General features: G+C 37.2%; 1 protein-coding gene, 1 non-coding gene and 1 pseudogene across 2 annotated transcripts; 1 reads left to right on the forward strand and 2 right to left on the reverse strand.

Annotated features, from left to right (window-relative positions):
• Positions 1–8231: 8231 nt before the first annotated feature.
• Positions 8232–8304, reverse strand: TRNAR-ACG. The gene has a single exon. It is a non-coding gene; the product is annotated as a tRNA-Arg (tRNA).
• Positions 8305–8504: 200 nt separating this feature from the next.
• On the forward strand, positions 8505–12791 carry LOC106363964 (annotated as a pseudogene).
• A 183-nt stretch (positions 12792–12974) lies between these two features.
• LOC106363963 (40S ribosomal protein Sa-1) lies at positions 12975–14336 on the reverse strand. Its single transcript, XM_048765023.1, is given in 6 exon segments — positions 12975–13145; positions 13238–13412; positions 13496–13654; positions 13656–13694; positions 13761–14023; positions 14156–14336. Coding segments are annotated over 6 exon segments (840 nt in total). The 5' UTR covers positions 14286–14336; the 3' UTR covers positions 12975–13071.
• Between the last annotated feature and the right edge of the window lie 3744 nt (positions 14337–18080).

An 18080-nucleotide genomic window follows, 5' to 3' on the forward strand; every position in this document is an offset into this window, starting at 1 on the left:
TCAAGAGTTTAGGGTAGGTGGTACGGCCGTAAATGGGAAAACGAAATATGGTTGGGAGATTATTAATGGGATCAAATTTGTTCTTGTCAACCTCGTGTTAAATAATATCACACCAACTACTTTCAGCGACTTTTTCTTTTACATCCAAATCAAATTATACGTAGCATCTACAAAACCAATCCAATGTATGCTAAGTATATTAAAAATCATTCAAAGGCTTGGTTTAGTTATTATCGGAGAAGTTCACATTTCTAAATTTGAGATAGTTAATTCAATAATTGACGATAATCAGTTTTCAATTGTAAGTTCATAAAGCTTTTCAAACCTCGATTACATGCAGGCTAGAGTAAAATCAAATTCGTTTTGATCCAAAATTTGTATGATCGACTTGACTGTAATTGATCTGATCTGTAAAAGTATATACAAGAATTCAAGATGAATTATTGAAGATAAGATCTCATAAGTGTAGGTTGATGTTGAGTAATTCATATTAAATATATCTGTGTAAGATGGTTTAAAATATTTTAAATATACATGAACTTTCAGTTCACAAGAGCAGCATTAAGGCAGGTTCTTAAATGTGTTTCTTAAGTTAATTGGATTTTAAAAAAATGAAAAATAGATGTAAACTGAAGACACGGTTCTTAATTAAGAGAAGGAGGAAACTGTCAAATTATGGAAACGGATGGTGTTGACGTTGAAAGTGAGTTTGATTTGTGTGTGTTTTAAGGAGCTTTGATGGTGTTGACGTTGAAAGTGATATCATGTTTGATTAATTACAACAATGGGATGTTGAAGGAAGATGGTCTCCGTGAGGCTCAGAGGAAGAATCGTTTGGTTCGGATGCCTTCTCTCGTTGAGTACTTTGGTTACTGCCTTTGCTGCGGAAGCCACTCGTGTTCTGCTGCTGTACTAAACTTCTCTCGTTGAGTACTTTGGTTACCGTCTTTGCTGTGGTCATTGTAATGTTGTGTCTTGTTATCTTGTGTGACTGACAATAAAAGTGTATTCACAAACTTATATAAATCACTAGGGTCGGCCCGCCCTACGGGCGGAATATACCTTATTTGTGATCTAAAATATTACTTTTTGTATGATCCCGTGGTTTGTGTTTTAGATTTCCATTTGCAAGAAATGTTTATGATAATGATTTTTGTCTTTTAAAAAAATTTAGGTGAAAAGGGATTATAAGTGATAAGATATCCTTTGCTTGTTTGCAATATTTGTTTTTGTTGTCCAAAAAATAATAGTTTTTTATATTAAAGAAATATGGCATTGATATGCTTTAAGAGCTTAAAATGGTGTTCATGTTGTTTTCTTTTACAAAAAATTAATCTCAAACTCGATGTGTTATTTGTGGTTTGTAATATTTTGGATTCGGAAGCATTGGGTTGTGGGTAATTTTTTGTGTATATTATAAGAGTAATTATTTTTATGTTGAAATCATAGTCTTTCGACATGCTATTGGAATAGAAGTGATTATTATTTGAAGTTGCATTTCATTAAAAGTATAATGTTATATATAATGCGAAGAAGGTAGTAAACCAAAGCTAATCAAAGTAAGAAAACATTAAAACTGGAAAGTGTGAATTAAGTAGTGGTCGATGAGTGTAGGCACTTGTTAGTCACCGTAAAACCAACTCCAATAACTTCTCTATTTGTTTATAGTAATAACAATCACTGCATCGATTTTCTATATTATTTAGATGACACTTTTTTGGTGGCATTATAAAGATCATATTAGTTCCATAAAACTTCTTTTTCAATATAGAGATGTCGCACTTGGTATGAAGATATATTATTTTATTAATTTAAGTTGTTGGTTAGGTTGTTTTTAAGTAATTTTTTGTATTGAACTTTTGCTTCCATGGCATCATCATGATTGAGTTGTTATGTCATTTGCAGTTGAGTAATTTGTATTTAACAATTAATGTATATGACTCTTTTTGAGGTTCTCGCCAGCCGTAAGACTCGAATAATTTTCCAAAAAAAAATCTCAACTTTGGCGAGAAATTGGCAATCCAAACATTAGCCATCGAATTGGAAATTTTATCCCTGGGATTCATCGGTCTGATTTCTTAAGTTTATTGTTGGGTGATACTCGGTTATGGGAAAATAAGCTCTATTGTTTGTTAGGAACAAATATGAGCATATATGGACCATTTTTTGCTTGGTCTTACTCTTAAGCATAAGATTTCAAATTACGTGGGAACAGATTCAAAATGGTTTCTATGTTCCATTCTAGATCAGCTACCAAGATGTTTTTTCTGTCAAGATTTGGAGGATCGATTGGTATAAATTAGTTTCTTTGAAGAGATCCGAAGCTGCATTCGAACTAAGTTATATATTTTTTGTTCTATAAATTTTCCTCAAACAACTAACATACTTTTTGAAAAAAAACCCTGAAATACATACTATTTGGATTCTCATTATCGAAGTACTAAAACTTTTACATGGTTTGCAGATATTTTAATCCTATTTATAGCGTAAACTATGTATTTCTTATGCACATTTCTGTATTTTTTTATTAGTCAAAGATTGTTGTAAAGAAATTTTCATTTTTAATAATTTTATTTTTTTAAATTTTATTTATATAGGTTAGGAAAATATTTACAACCAAATAAATGCGAATAAAATCACTTATAAGATTGCAACAAAACATAGAATCCTACGCTTTGACATATCAACACTTACCATCAATTAACATCGTTCATTTTCTGTTATTTACTTGATTCATTTTGTTTTATATAAAATTTGATTCTCTAATAAAATATGAGCAGGTATGAGTAGGATGCGTTTATGAGAAAAATAAAAGTTGCTTAGAATATCTTCTAAGCCTCATGCTATATGATGACGTGGCGCAAGGAAAAGAGAGATAACTCACCTTTATTATAATAAATATACACATGATAGTAAAATTATTTTTCTAGTTATCTATCTATTTTCTGTAAGTTGGTTACTGGGCTTAGTAAATAACCAAATACTACATTTTCCATGTTTCACAAGTCATCTTTTGTTTTAGATTAATTTTATAAAAACATTTAGACAGTTATTATTTTATAAATTTCTAATTAATGGTTGACCAAAAACATTATAAAGAAACTTCTAAAATATTCCTTATAAATCTGTTTTTACAAAATATTTGATGGATCGGTTTTTACAAAAGATTTAATTTCGTGTAAATTTTCATTTATGTTAAGTTAGGTGTGAATATGATTATATTGTCTACACCAAATTTCAATTATTTAAATAATTATGTTCGAATTTTTAGTATTTTTGTCATTTTAATCCTGAATTGTAAGTTTTTTTATAGTGTTTTAGGTTTTATATATCAGATTCGATCAGAAGAGAATGAGATATAGTTTTCTATTACCATTGTATCCTGGGTTTTTTGTGAGGATTTATAAAATAGCGGGGGAATGAGGTTTTTCTGATCTTATTTTCTTATTTGTTTTTTCTTTAACCTGGAACGTATGAGATATAACTGATGTGGGAAACTATTTTCCTAGCTTTCTTTATCGATCTTTGATTTTGTGATATTGGAGAAGTATCTGCGGGTGGGTTTTTTTTTTTTGATGAAATTTCATATTTATTAATCTATCAAAAAGAATAATATTTACAATGTCATGACTATGACTATAAATCAAAGACCTATTAGTTACAATGTGTGCTCAAACCACTTTCGAAGACCTGCCAATTTGTGACCAGTCTTATACCTAAGTGAGGTTATTCTATTTCTCATAGTCTTTGCCATCTACTAAGCCTGCTGCTGTAGTAGTACCTGGAAATCAAAAGCATTTAGTGTGGCCGACAGATCAAGAGAGAAAGAGAGAAGAATATATAAATGTACCCTGAAGATTCATCAAAGACATAATCAGATTCCAGGGCTTTAGCTCTAGCTATGAGCAACCACAAGATCAGGCTATAGAGAATCAATGGGTTTGTTGAAGGGATCCACATGCTAAACTTGAGAAATAATGTGTTCAACGCTACTGTCAAGAAGATGATGCAAATAGTGAGTACTTGAATAACATGCCAAGTGGCTTGCAGTGGATGCCACTCGTCTTTGTCCCAACGAACAGGTGTGAACTGCCACAGTGTCCTTTTCACCTATAAAGAAGTTAAAACTCTCATCAAACACACAACAGCTAGGACCATGTGTATGCATCTTGAGCTTGAACAAAACCTTACTTGCCAATAAGGTTAGGCTGGCGGCTAATGACAACCCACTCATATGTTGGACCATCAAAATCAGCGTATTGTACACATTCCAGCCCAAATCCTTACCAACATCAAAATAATATAAAACGTTAGTCAGCTCTATATAACAATTAGATCGAAGACATTTTTTTCAGGTTTCTCTTTTCCTGCCTCAACATTGTGTGCAGTTGATGCGACTATGACTGGAAGATAAAACCATCAAGGAAACAAAGGAAGATAATCATAAATTAATAAAATAAGTAACAATAGTTATAGCAATTCTCAAGCAAGATCGTGAACAGATATCTACATTTGCTTGTAATGAATAACCTTCTCTTTGGTACAAACGGTTCCAAAATCATAAGCACATTCTCAGCTGTTAGTGCATTTTATGGTGGTGCGTTCTCACCTTACTGATCCGAAAAGTGTGAATAATATCAGAAACACATCCAACTTTAGTTTGAAATACAGACATAGGTTGAAAGTAAATGCAATACCTAAAGATGATTTATAAGAGTATACAACTTGTTGTTTAATATATAAGTTCAGAAGATGATTTAGAAATAACAGGCAAGAAACCAAACCTCTTGTTCAGAACATTTAGCCTTAAGCAAAGCATTTTTGCAAGTAACCTCGTGGTGCAAAGCTTTCACCTGAAACATATCCATTCTTAAACAAAGAAGTGAAGAACTGACAAAACATATGAGCATAGAGCAGTAAGTTCTGGTTGCACCTTGTTTCTAGCAAAATTTATCTCATGTATAAAAATGAATGGTTTTCTTTGGTGCATCGGACCCTGAATTAAACCAAGACATGTGTGCAAACTGTGTATTGCTCCATGTACAACTGGTATCTGCTTACTCAATTGTTTTACTTTTTTATTGATTAAAGACAATACTTTTACATCTCCTGATCTCAAATAAAACCAAAATCAAATCCAGTCAATTTATTTAAGACAATGAGATCGCAAGTTAGAGACATTCAAATCCAGAATGAGATGTCAACCTTCATCAGCCGGCCACTCGGTGCTAAACCGGTTTCTTGAAGATTAAGCTCATCTTTTGAGTTTGAGAGTTAGTGATATCATAGAAACTCTGTCTCATCTTGTGACCAAATGAAGATCTTTTCATCACTCTCTCCTATTTTTTATTCAAGAAGTAAAGACTCAAGTTTCAAAACTGAAACAAACCCAAGAAGTACTTAACTAAAAGAAATTAAAAAGAAAAATTTATTCAAAGAATTATTAGTTATATACAAAAAAATTAGAAACTCCTCTTTTACTGATCTAAGATTAAAGAGAAAAAACTTTAATCTGAATTTCCGAACCTCATGTCGTCAGGGACATCTTAGTTGGCTTGAGCCGAAAGACTACATGTTGTTTGCCAGGCGCTCCGATCGTAGTGGCTAATAACACGGTCAACTGTTTAGAAAGTTTTGAATTATTAGCAACAGAAGAAGGAACAAAAAACTTAGATTGGATCAACGGTCTTGTAATTGTAAAGATCTCCAGAAACTACAGAATCTTGAAGAAAATAAAGAGTCTTACCATGAGATTCAAATCAAGAAGGAAAAATCCGAAGTCAATCTCTATGATGCAAACATGAAGAACACTGAAGAACATGTATCCTTGGATTTGAGCGAATACTTGGTACATTTCGTTGTCGTACGTGCGTTAGGATCTGTGGCAGAAATAAAGCGTGAATCAGATCTCGGCTTTGGCTGAAATTTTCCACTTATACATTAAAGATGAAGCGGTAGGAAAAACTGAATTGTAAGGTATATGAAGAGATCGAAACGCTTGGCTTTCTGGTTTCGTAGGCAGCTAATAGGAGATCGGAAAAAGAAGTAGCAAACAGTCGGTGATGTTTTTCTTTTTTAAAGCTACGGACACGTGTCAGCGTTTCCTTCCTCTACTTAATGACGTGGCACTCTAAGGAGAGAGGAAACACTACTTTATATAATTAGATATCTTGTAATGAAAGTGTAATGAAAGCCTTCTCATTCTCTTGTTCTTCCTTCTCTTTCTACAAGTCCCTTCTCCTTCAAGTTCGTTTTAACTTCTTTTTTTTTTTTTTTTTTTTTTTATAATCCAGGGGTTCCCCACTTACGTGGGTCATTCCCCACTTACGTGGATCATTCCCCTGGGCCCGGTTAGGCAGCGGTCCACTTCACCCAGGAGGGCTGTACCTGGGCTGGGGACAAGGCCCAACACCCAATACCGCATTTGGTGACAGAATGGACAGTTTGCCTCCGCCTGGCGTCGAACTCGTGAGCATGACAATTAGCCCACAGGGTTCTTACCAAGTGAGCTACCTCATCCCGTCAGTTCGTTTTAACTTCAAGCTATCTTTTTTTGCTTTCTACGTTTCTTTGCCTTCAAGTTCCAAAGTCTGTTTTTATTCAGAAAGCATTTGTATCTTCATGGCATCACACGCCATCTACTAAATCTTCATCCACAGTCACACGAAGTTCAGTCGCATACAACAAAAACAATTTTCACCTCATGATTTCTTCTTCTCAAAACAATTGTCCGGGATCAATTGATGATACACTTGACCAAATCTTTGATCAACACTTTGATCAATCTTTTGAGATTTTTTTTTTTGTTTTTAAGAATCCCCTAAATAAGAGACTCATTGAGCACAAAATCAAGGTGTTTCTTAACTAAGGTTCTTAATTACATTTAATTAATAAAATAATCATTAAAAGACTCTAAGTGGGATTGTGGGTTAATCATGCTCTAACCATGCTCTAAATCCATGACTAATATATATATCAAAACAAATATAAAAAAGAAAGGAGTACATTGAACAAGAGTTTTTGAAACCACAAAGAGAGCTTTAAACAAAAGCATCTCGCCGTCTTCCAAAATGTTATAAAATCATAGCGGCCCTTAGCACAAGCCAAAGAAGCCCATGCTTACGGCCGATTTATTTATCAACATTATTCCGGCCACATTTAAAAAAAAACTGCCTTAGCCTGGTAGTATATAAACTTTAGGAAATGGTCTTTGTTTGAGCAATCCGAGTTTGAGTCTCCTATACTACATATTTTCTTCTCTGTCTTTTTAGAAAGTGGCCACATTTTTTTTTTGCTTCAAGCCTTATAAAACCTAGGACGGGCTTTGGTCATAGAATACTGTCTCCTTCCTGTCTTTGGTTCTTGAACTCGACACCTGGCCTATCTTCTTTTACCTGGAGAGATTATGCCGGTTGAGCTACCAGAGCCTGATAACATATTGGTCTTGTTCTTCATTTAACACATAGATATTCCCAGATGCATAACAACAAATTCACAAATTGCAAATCATTCTCTCAATTTCAAATATAGCATATGATTCAACCATATCTTAGAAGATAAATGCAAACAAACAATCAAACGTATATCATACACCACAACAGATCTGCTGTTTTTTTTTTAGAGGTCGTTTAAAGATACCACATAGCACAAGTGCTACTTATGTGTTGTATTCTTGAAGAATCTTAACCCCTTTGCCTAGAGGATTTTCAGAATACCAATAATATCAAAATTAATCTAGCTTTTTTCCAGTCATGTCTCGGGTCCAGGAAATTTTTATCTCTTGTGAAGTTGTTTCCACTCCTTTTGAAACTTTCAAAGCAGAGCATTATTTACAGCAGTAAGTCATGATCCAGAGAGAATCATATATGTAGTCAGACCTAATCTTTTTTTTTTTTGACATCATGTAGTGAGACCTAATCCATCAACAAGTTTCAGACACTCACCTTGAAATCCCATGTGCCGTAAAGGAGAGAGAAAGTGTGTTTGAATTGATAATTGATCAATTAGGTTTATCAATCAGGAAAATTTCAGTTAGGATCTTTCACAAAAAAAAATGCATTTAGATATGAAATAGAAAACATGCATTTAGTGAATGTTAAAAACAGAAGAATTTTTAAAAACGACTCTGCTGGAAAATTTCAGTTAGGATCTTTCACAAAAAAAAATGCATTTAGATATGAAATAGAAAACATGCATTTAGTGAATGTTAAAAACAGAAGAATTTTTAAAAACGACTCTGCTGGGGATCGAACCCAGAATCTCTGGTTTCGTAGACCAGCGCCTTATCCATTGGGCCACAGAGTCTTTGTTGTTAAGTAGTGACATTAAATATATTTAACTTTTGTATAAAGTGGAAACCTACTTAAAATGGTCAACAAAAATGGTTCACCCCAGACTCTGGTCAAGAGGCGGAGAAGAAGGAGAAGCGTTCGTAGAGAGACAAACAAAAGACGTACAATTTTTATGGAAATTCTTTTTCTCTTCATCCTCTTATTTCGCGTTCCTACAAAATTAAACAAAGTGAGAAATTTAAGAGGCATACGACCAAAAACAAAAAGAACAGAAAATCCATCTTCAGACCACACGAACGTCTCTCTCTCTCTCTCTCTTTCTTTCGATTTCTTCCTTTCAAGTTTTTCGTGAACCTTGATAAATCTTGAAGGTGGGAAAGAGAGAAGGAGAGACACAAGAAGATGTGGATGGCAAAGAGCAATAGCGTGGGAATCAAGGAAGGTGGAGGATCCACTGGTGTTGTGGCTGTTGCTATAGACAAAGACAAAAGTAGCCAACACGCTCTTAAATGGGCCGTTGATCATTTATTGCAGCGAGGCCAATCTGTTATTCTTGTCCATGTCAAGCTTCGTCCTTCCCCTCTAAACAATGCCTCTTCTCTTCATGCTTCCTCCGCAAGTAAACAAAATAAACCCCTTTCTTTTTTCTTTTTTCTTTTTTCCTTTGTTCTGTTTCTGATGGTTTGTGTTTTTGATTCAGAGATGAGCCAAGATTCTTCATTGGTATGCAGAGATCCAGAAGGTGCATCCAAGGAGATATTCCTTCCTTTCCGTTGCTTCTGCACGCGCAAAGATGTGAGTTTCTTGGTTTAGATTCTTCTTTGGTGTTTCCTTTGTTATTATTGTAAGCTAATGAGAATTGTCTATATAGATACAATGCCAAGATGTGTTGCTTGAGGAGTATGATGTAGCCAAAGCATTAGTAGAATATGCAAACCAAGCCGCCATTGAGGTTTTGGTGGTTGGTTCCTCCAACAAAGGTGGCTTTCTCAGGTAGAAAAATTATTCAGTTTATTTCCATTACTTCATCACTTGTTGAATCTTGATTCTTCATTTAATGGTGGTGTTACTTTGAGATGCAGGTTCAACAAGCCTGCAGATGTCCCAGGGACCATAACGAAAACCGCGCCTGATTTCTGCACAGTTTATGTCATATTCAAAGGAAAGATTTCAACAATGAGATCAGCTTCTCGTTCTGCACCAAACATTTCTCCTCTCCGCACTCCTATTCAACCACCTAGCTTAAGGCCACCTCAGCCTGTGCCTTCTACTGCCACCAACATGCGAGGTTTGTAATGATTTAAACTCAAAAGAAAACTTCACTTGTTGGTTTTCACCTTAAAAGTTGCTGTTGTGTTTCATCTTCCTTTCTGCAGCTGATAGAAGGTCTTTCGAGACTCAACAACGCAGGTCTACCGAAGATCGCAGGTCTATCGAAGATCAGCAGCGCAGGTCCATGGAGGATCAGCAGCGCAGGTCCATGGAGGATCTGCAACGCAGGTCTATGGAGGATCAGTCAGATTCCTTCAGGTACATTTTCTCTTTTGTTTTGGTCTTGAAAACTCATAGCCTTAGAAACTAAAACTCCATGGATGAATGACAAAAAAAAAAAAAACAGATCTCCTTTTACTAGAAGAGGCAATGGGAGGTCCTATGGTGAACTATCTGTTCCGGAATCAGACATATCATTTGTCAGCTCCGGTAGAGCCAGCATTGACCGTATCTTCCCTAATCTATATGACAATAGTGATCCAAACCGAACTCCTCCAAGGCTGTCTAATTACTCTGACATGGACTATGGTCCTAGCTTAGAGTCCTCCAACTATGGAAGGAGATCACTTGATGTAAGCTCACCTACTGATCTTTCAAATGGCTCCTTTGAGAGTGAAAGATTTTCATCCGCTTCTGCAATGGTAAGACCTTACAAATCTTTTTGTTTAATATATACATAACATAGCTAGAGTTATTGAAATATTGACAAATCACCAAAAAAGCAGGATGATGTAGAGTCTGAAATGAGGAGGCTGAAACTTGAACTGAAGCAGACAATGGAAATGTATAGTACAGCTTGCAAAGAAGCTCTTACAGCAAAACAGAAGGTAATGTTTCTTACAGGGCCTGGTATGCCTGGGCGTTCGGGTCGGGTTTTTGGGATTTCAGTTCTTTTTTATAACACCTCATAGGTTCCATTCTAGTAAATTTGCAAGTACGAGTCGGGTTCGGATATAACACATCGGGTTCGGATCGGTTTTGTATCACATCATAGAACTCATAAAGTAATCATATATCATTCGGATTCGGGTTATATCGGATCGGTACGGATATACCCGAAATAAAATATAAAATTTAAAATTAAAACATAAGAAATATATATTTATTTATATATAATTAAGTATTTAAGGTAGTTATTTAAGTTTTAAACACTTATTGTTAGATAACATATCAAAATAAATATGAAATTGAATATTTGAAGTATATATTCATGTTTCATATAATTATATTGTATATTGTTTTGGACATTTGGATCGGTTTCTTCGGATATTTTTCGGATTTTTTGGGTTTTTCGGGTTTCCCGTTCGGGTTCGGTTAATAACACTTCGAGTTCGGATATGTTTTGTACCACCTTACAAGACCCATTCGGATATTTTTTACACTTCGGACTGGATATGGATCGGGTTTTTCGGTTCGGGTTCGGTTTGGATTTCGGGTTACGGATATTATGCCCAGGTCTAGGGCCTGCCCTGAGATTTAGGGTAAAGATGGTTTATTAAAAATTTCAACTAATTTTTTTTCTTATAATTTGGGACCTTAAATTTTTTTTTTTGATCTATATGTCTATGTAATTTTTTAAAAAAAATTGAGGTTTAAAGCCAATGTTTCATCCGGCTTTGTCCAGGACCTGTCCTGGTTTATAGCTTCTGGTTTTGTTCCTTAACCTGTTGGAAATTGCAGGCAACGGAGCTTCAGCGTTGGAAGTTAGAAGAAGAGAGGAAACTAGAAGAGGCAAGACTCGCAGAGGAAGCAGCATTGGCCATCGCAGAGAAAGAGAAAGCAAAATCAAAAGCAGCAATGGAGGCAGCAGAAGCAGCTCAGAGGATAGCTGAACTAGAATCAAAGAAGAGAGTCAACGCGGAGATGAAAGCTCTCAAGGAGTCTGACGAGAAAACAAAGGCCCTCAACGCCTTAGCAAACTCAGATGTAAGGTACAGGAAGTACTCCATCGAAGAGATCGAGCACGCCACAGAGTTCTTCGCTGAGAAATACAAAATCGGTGAAGGCGGTTACGGTCCCGTGTACAAATGCTATCTCGACCACACGCCAGTGGCTGTTAAAATCCTTCGAGCCGACGCAGCGCAAGGGATGTCTCAGTTTCAGCAAGAGATTGAGGTGTTGAGCTGCATTAGGCACCCTAACATGGTTCTACTTCTTGGAGCTTGCCCTGAGGGTGGATGTTTGGTCTACGAGTTCATGGGCCAACGGGAGCTTAGAGGATCGTCTCTTCAGATTAGGCAACAGCCCGCCTCTCTCCTGGCAGATGAGGTTCAGAATCGCTGCGGAGATAGGCACCGGACTCCTGTTCTTGCACCAGGCTAAACCGGAGCCTCTGGTCCACCGCGATCTCAAACCGGGAAACATCTTGCTAGACCGTAACTTCGTCAGCAAGATATCTGACGTCGGTTTGGCGAGATTAGTCCCGCCTTCGGTTGCAGACACCGTGACGCAGTACCGCATGACTTCAACAGCTGGCACCTTCTGTTACATTGATCCTGAGTATCAGCAGACAGGGATGCTGGGTGTGAAATCTGATATCTACTCGCTTCGGCATTATCTTCCTGCAGCTGATCACGGCGAAACCGCCGATGGGTTTGACTCATTACGCGGAGAGAGCACTTGAGAAAGGGACTCTGTCGGATTTACTCGATCCGGCGGTTCCGGACTGGCCGGTTGAAGACACTGCAGAGTTTGCTAAGCTAGCGCTGCAATGCGCGGAGCTGAGGAGAAAGGACAGACCTGATCTTGCTAAAGTGATATTGCCGGTGCTGAACAGATTAAGAACACTTGCTGATGAATCAACACAGTCTCTACTTGTCATCAACAGCCCCGGACCGTCTCCTAACAGTAGCCAAACTTCTGTGAAACTGGTGAGAACTACTCATTATTTTTGAAGTCCCTGGACCATCTGAATATTCATTAGTATGACTCTTTTGCTTATGTCTTCTCTTTCACTGTATAATTTCAGGAACAAATGAGTGGTGCTTCTATCTCTGTGCCTCAATAATATTTGATCTACACACAACAAGAGGCAACTATACAGGATTCAGATGCAACTTGGAGTGTCATATACAATTTTAACTTTAAGTAGACAAAAAAACTCAAATAAAGAACTTGCATGCTCCTAGTATAAGGAGATGCAGTAGAGTTCTGTCTTTCCCTTGTAGAGAAAGTGTTTTGAAATGTACAGATAAAATTCTTATAATCTAACTAACCATATATTCAAGATATTAAACTCATTAAGCAAAACAAACTTAATGCTCTTATGAAGCAATTTCAGTGGTCTTGAATTGCTTTTCAGTTTACGCAGGTTAAAGTTTTTATTGATAGATCACGTAATGTAAGAGAATCTTGTAAAATATCAGATGCCCAAAAAAATAATTTAGTGTAAATTCAATTCAAAACAACAACAAAAATAGCCGCAAAATTGTTATCTATCTTAACGAGAGAAAAAATGAGAAGAAAACAAGAAGCTAGAACTCTTGAATCTCAAAGAGGACCACAAAAATTAATCCCAACCAGCGGCTGGAACCGCTGCCGGAGGTGGCACAGCTGTGTCCCAACCATCTGCAGCTGGAGCAGCTGTGAAAACAAAAACATTTGAACACTGACATCAGATTCAGATTAAGCAATACAAAAGCCAAAGCTTAGATCTTGTCAGAAAACTTAATTACCACTGATTGGCTGCTGAGCTTCTCCTGTCCACGAAGCATCAGGAATCCCAGCAGTGGTCCATTGGTCTCCACCGGAAACTCCATATTCAGGTGCAGCAAAATCTGCTTGAGGAGCAGCTTCTTCATCTTCAAGTTGCTTAGCCTCCTCAGGCTCTCTGTAAAAGAACAGATCCATCTATACAAAACAAAACATACCAAACATGAATAACCAAAACAAATTATCTACTTCACAAAAAGACAAATAAATATTACTCTTACCATGACATCCCACTTCTGTCCAGGACGGATGGTTCCACGCATCTGAAGGACCATGCGAGCAAGAATCCAAAAGAGACAACCAATGCTGTGCTTTCCCTTGTTGTTAGCAGGGATCCCAATGTCGACAAATCTCATGGGAGAGTCTGTGTCACAAAAGGCAAAGGAAATGGAATTTCCCCAAAGCACCTTCCTTGATTGGCTGCAAACAAAGACACTAAACTCTCAACAAACAAGACATTGACCAATAAGTCACTACATTAGGGACAACGAACTCATTTTTAGGGTCAGTAAGAATGAGCAACCTAGGCTCACTGAAGGAAGTCTGCATCTGATTGGTGAAAGTGCCAGGAGTGTGCCTTCCAGCGATAGCATTAGCACCAGTGTATTGCGCAAACTTGAGAACAGCTCTCTGACCATATGGTCTAGCAGATTGAACGATAATGTCCTGTGGGTTCTCAATGGCTACGATGACACGAGCAGCCATGTACAACTTCTCTAATGTTTTTCCTAGGTCGAGGATATTTATACCTGACAAAACGAAACCGAGAAAGTTCAGAGAGTAGTAACGTAACCGCCACGCAATACACAGTAACTACTACAAATCTCTCAAAAACCCTAACGCAATCATCAATGAGCAAAAGATGATGAGGTGAGACTTACCATCGTTGCGTCTCTTGTAGACGTAACGTTCCATCTGGTAATTGCAGTTTTTGGTTCCGAGGTGAACCTCAGAGGCAATCATCATTCGGATGTCGGATTCTTTCTGGGAGAGCTGTACGTTTGTCGCCATATTGTTACTCTCTTCTTCTTATTCTCCGGGAAGCTGGACTTATATCCGAGAGTAATGTGCTGAGTAGATTCAGTAACGACGACGAAACTAAGAGTATAAAGGAGAGTTGGTTAACTTGAAACCCTAAATGTCGACGGCACCACAAATAAGGCAGGGCAAAAAAACCGAATCCGATCCGAAAAAATAGTACCGAGCCCGAACCAAAATTGATTAAATATCCAAACGGGTTCAAAATTTTGGTATCTAAATAACCGAATCCGAACCCAACACTACAAGAAAACACAGTTTTAGCAAGGAAATTTAACGAGGAAAACTATTCCTCGTGAAATTACGATTACTTACGATGAATTGCGAGGAAATAAATTTCCTCGTAATAGCCTTGTAAAATACCGAGTAAAGCTTTCCTCGTAGAAATCGTCGTAAGTTGACGTGGTTTTTCCGAGAAAAATGTGTTTCCGTCGCAAATTCGTCGTATTTTAGCATGATTTTTACGAGGAAATAACTTACTAGGAAAGAACGAGAATCCCCAACTTAACACGTTTTTGTGCCACCAACCTAATTTTTCGTCGTAAATTCCTAGCAAAATTCAACTACCAGATTCGAAATTTTCTATATATATGGAGGTTTTAACATAATTTAAGCACACCAACAAGAAAAAAAACGTGAAAAAAATGTCGGGCTTGGGAAATATTTCGAGTTGCGGAGGTGGATGTATATGCATAGAGATGCTAACGGGAGAGTGACGAAAGAATATCTTGCTGGGTTGGAGCGTTTTATGCATCAAGCAGATTCTACACCGCTGCCCAAGAAAGCGGTAAAATATTCTGTCCTTGTAGGAAATGTAACAATTCAAGTTGGCAAATCGTGAAAATGTTTGGAAGCATTTAGTAAATAGAGGTTTCACGCCAAATTATTATATCTGGTTTAACATGGAGAAGGTTATAGTTATGATCAGAATGAAGCTAGTAGTAGTAATAGCAACTTTCAAGAAGAACCGGTTGATCATCAATTGCATAATGCACATAGTACCATCATCGGAGGATCAGACGATGTAGATGATTATGATAGGGTTCATGATATGGTAACTGATGCATTCGTATCTCATGATGATGAAGATGAAGAACCTAACATAGATTCAAAAAAGTTTATGAAATGTGTTAGATGCGGCAAATCAACCACTTTACAGTGGTTGTAGAGAAGGTCTCTCTAAATTGTCATTGGCTGCTAGAAAGTAGAATGATGATATTAAAACTGATCACAATCTACCTGAAAGTTGCATGAACGAATGGGCAGATTTATTTAAAGAGTATTTGCCGGAAGACAATGAGTCTGCTGATTCTTATTATGAGATTCAGAAACTGGTTTATAGTCTTGGGTTGCCTTCGGAGATGATAGATGTTTGCATCGACAACTGCATGATCTACTGGGAGATGATGAGAAGTTGGAAGAATGTCGATTCTGCAAGAAACCACGATTCAAGCAGCAAGAAGGGGAATAATAGGGTACCGTACCAAAGGATGTGGTACCTACCAATTACAGATAGATTGAAAAGATGTACCAATCGGAGCAGACTGCTGGAAAGATGAGGTGGCATGCCGAGCATACTCAGACGGATGGTGAGATGACTCATCCATCAGATGCAAGAGCCTGGAAACATTTTAAAAAGTACATCCGAATTTTGCTAGCAATAGCCGGAATGTGTACCTCGGATTATGCACAGATGGATTTAGTCCATTTGGAATGTCAGGGAGACAATATTCATTGTGGCTGTCTTTTTACGCCATACAACCTGCCAACGGAGATGTGCATGCAACGGGAGTTTTTATTCTTGACCATTAATACTCGGTCCGAAGCATCCAAAAAGGTCACTTGATGTTTTCCTACAACCACTGATAAAAGAGTTGAAGGATTTGTGGTCAACAGGGGTGAGGACGTATGACTGCTCAACGAAGAAGAATTTTACGATGCGAGCTATGCTTTTGTGGACCATAGTGACTTTCCTGCCTATGGGATGTTGTCTGGATGGAATACACATGGGAGATTAGCTTGTCATATGTAATGGAACGACAGATGCATTTCAACTGAAGAATGGGTAGAAAGACAAGTTGGTTCGATTGTCACCGTCGATTTTTCCAGTTGGCCATCCGTACGGAAAGAAAACAAGAATTGTTTAGGCACAAAAAGGTTGTGAGAGACACTCCTCCTCCATATCTAACTGGGAGAACAAATTGAAGCGCAAATCGACTACTACGGAGCTAACGAAACAGTTCGTGCTGGGGGGTAATTGGCATGTCCCTCGTAATATGCCTGATTCTTACGGTGTTCATCACAACTGGCACAAGAAGAGTATATTTTGGAGTTACCATATTGGAAGGATCTTCTTCTGCGCCACAACCTTGATGTGATGCATATAGAGAAGAATTTCTTTGAGAAACATCATGAATACAATATTGAATCTCCCAGGAAGACAAAAGACAACAAAAAATCGAGGTTGGACTTGCGGATATTTGCTCAAGAAGTGAGTTACATATAAAAAATCAATGCCAAGTTCCCGTTCCAATTTTTAGATTGTCTTCAGAAAAAAGTCGGTTTTGTTCAATTGGGTGACATCAGAAGTGAAGTTCCCTGATGGGTATGTTTCGAATCTTTCAAGATGTGTTGAAAAGGGTCAAAAGTTCTCCGGGATGAAGAGTCATGATTGTCATGTCTTATGCAACGACTTCTGCCATTTGCATTTGCGGAGCTACTTCAACAAACAGTACATGAAGCACTTGCAGGTAGTTTACAATAGGAAAATAATATTAAATTGGTTTAGTTTACAATAATAGTATTTGACTAACAATGTGTTTAATTGTTTTTGGAATAGGCATTGGAGCATTTTTCAGGGATTTGAGCACACGCACTCTTAAAGAAGAAGTCGTAGAACAGCTCAGGAGAACATTCCTATTATTGTGCAACTTGGAGAAGATATTTCTCCAGGCTTTTTTGACGTGATGGAGCATCTAGCTATCACCTCCCATATGAGGCATTGCTTCGTGGACCGGGACATTACGGATGGATGTATCAGTACGAGCGAGCCATGAAATATTTGAAGGGAAAAGCAAAGAACCTCGCCAAAGTTGAAGGTTCTATAATTGCTGGAAGTTTGACAAAAGAGAAGTTCTCACTTCACATCGTACTACTTTGCGTCAAAAGTACTACGTTGCGCCCACATATGCAGTTGTTGGTGTTCCAGAAATCTTTAGCCAGATTGGACGACTTGGTGGGAAATCAAAACAGGTTTGGTGGTCGAGTGAAGAAGACGCTCATAGTGCACACACCTATATTCTACTCAATTGCGAGGATCCATTGATGCGTTATTTTGAAAGGTAACTTAAATTGAGTATACATTATATAATTGAGAGAGATTAATTCATGTAAAATGTCAATTTACAGCATGTTTGTTTCACAAGTCAGAAAGAAACATTTCCTGGTATATCCACAAGTGACGTAGACAAAAGAAAAGATCAACACTTTGTTCAAGTGGTTGAAGAATCAGGTATTAATCAAATACTTTTAAAATTTTCATACATGAATGATTTGTATTTCAACGTTCTTTTTATTTTTAAATAGGTTGATTATGACGACGATGCAGATTATCCTAAGTGGTTACACGAAGTAATTCAATCCACTGTAAAGGTCACCACATCACAGATGTATTTCACACGAGGCTATACTTTTCACACATATGAGTATGGCAAACAGCGGGCAACCAGTTAGTCATATGGAATGTGGTGTGAAAAGAGAAACAGATTT

This window comes from Brassica napus, chromosome C8 (assembly GCF_020379485.1).
Source record: "Brassica napus cultivar Da-Ae chromosome C8, Da-Ae, whole genome shotgun sequence".
In the NCBI taxonomy this organism is placed as follows: domain Eukaryota; kingdom Viridiplantae; phylum Streptophyta; class Magnoliopsida; order Brassicales; family Brassicaceae; genus Brassica; species Brassica napus.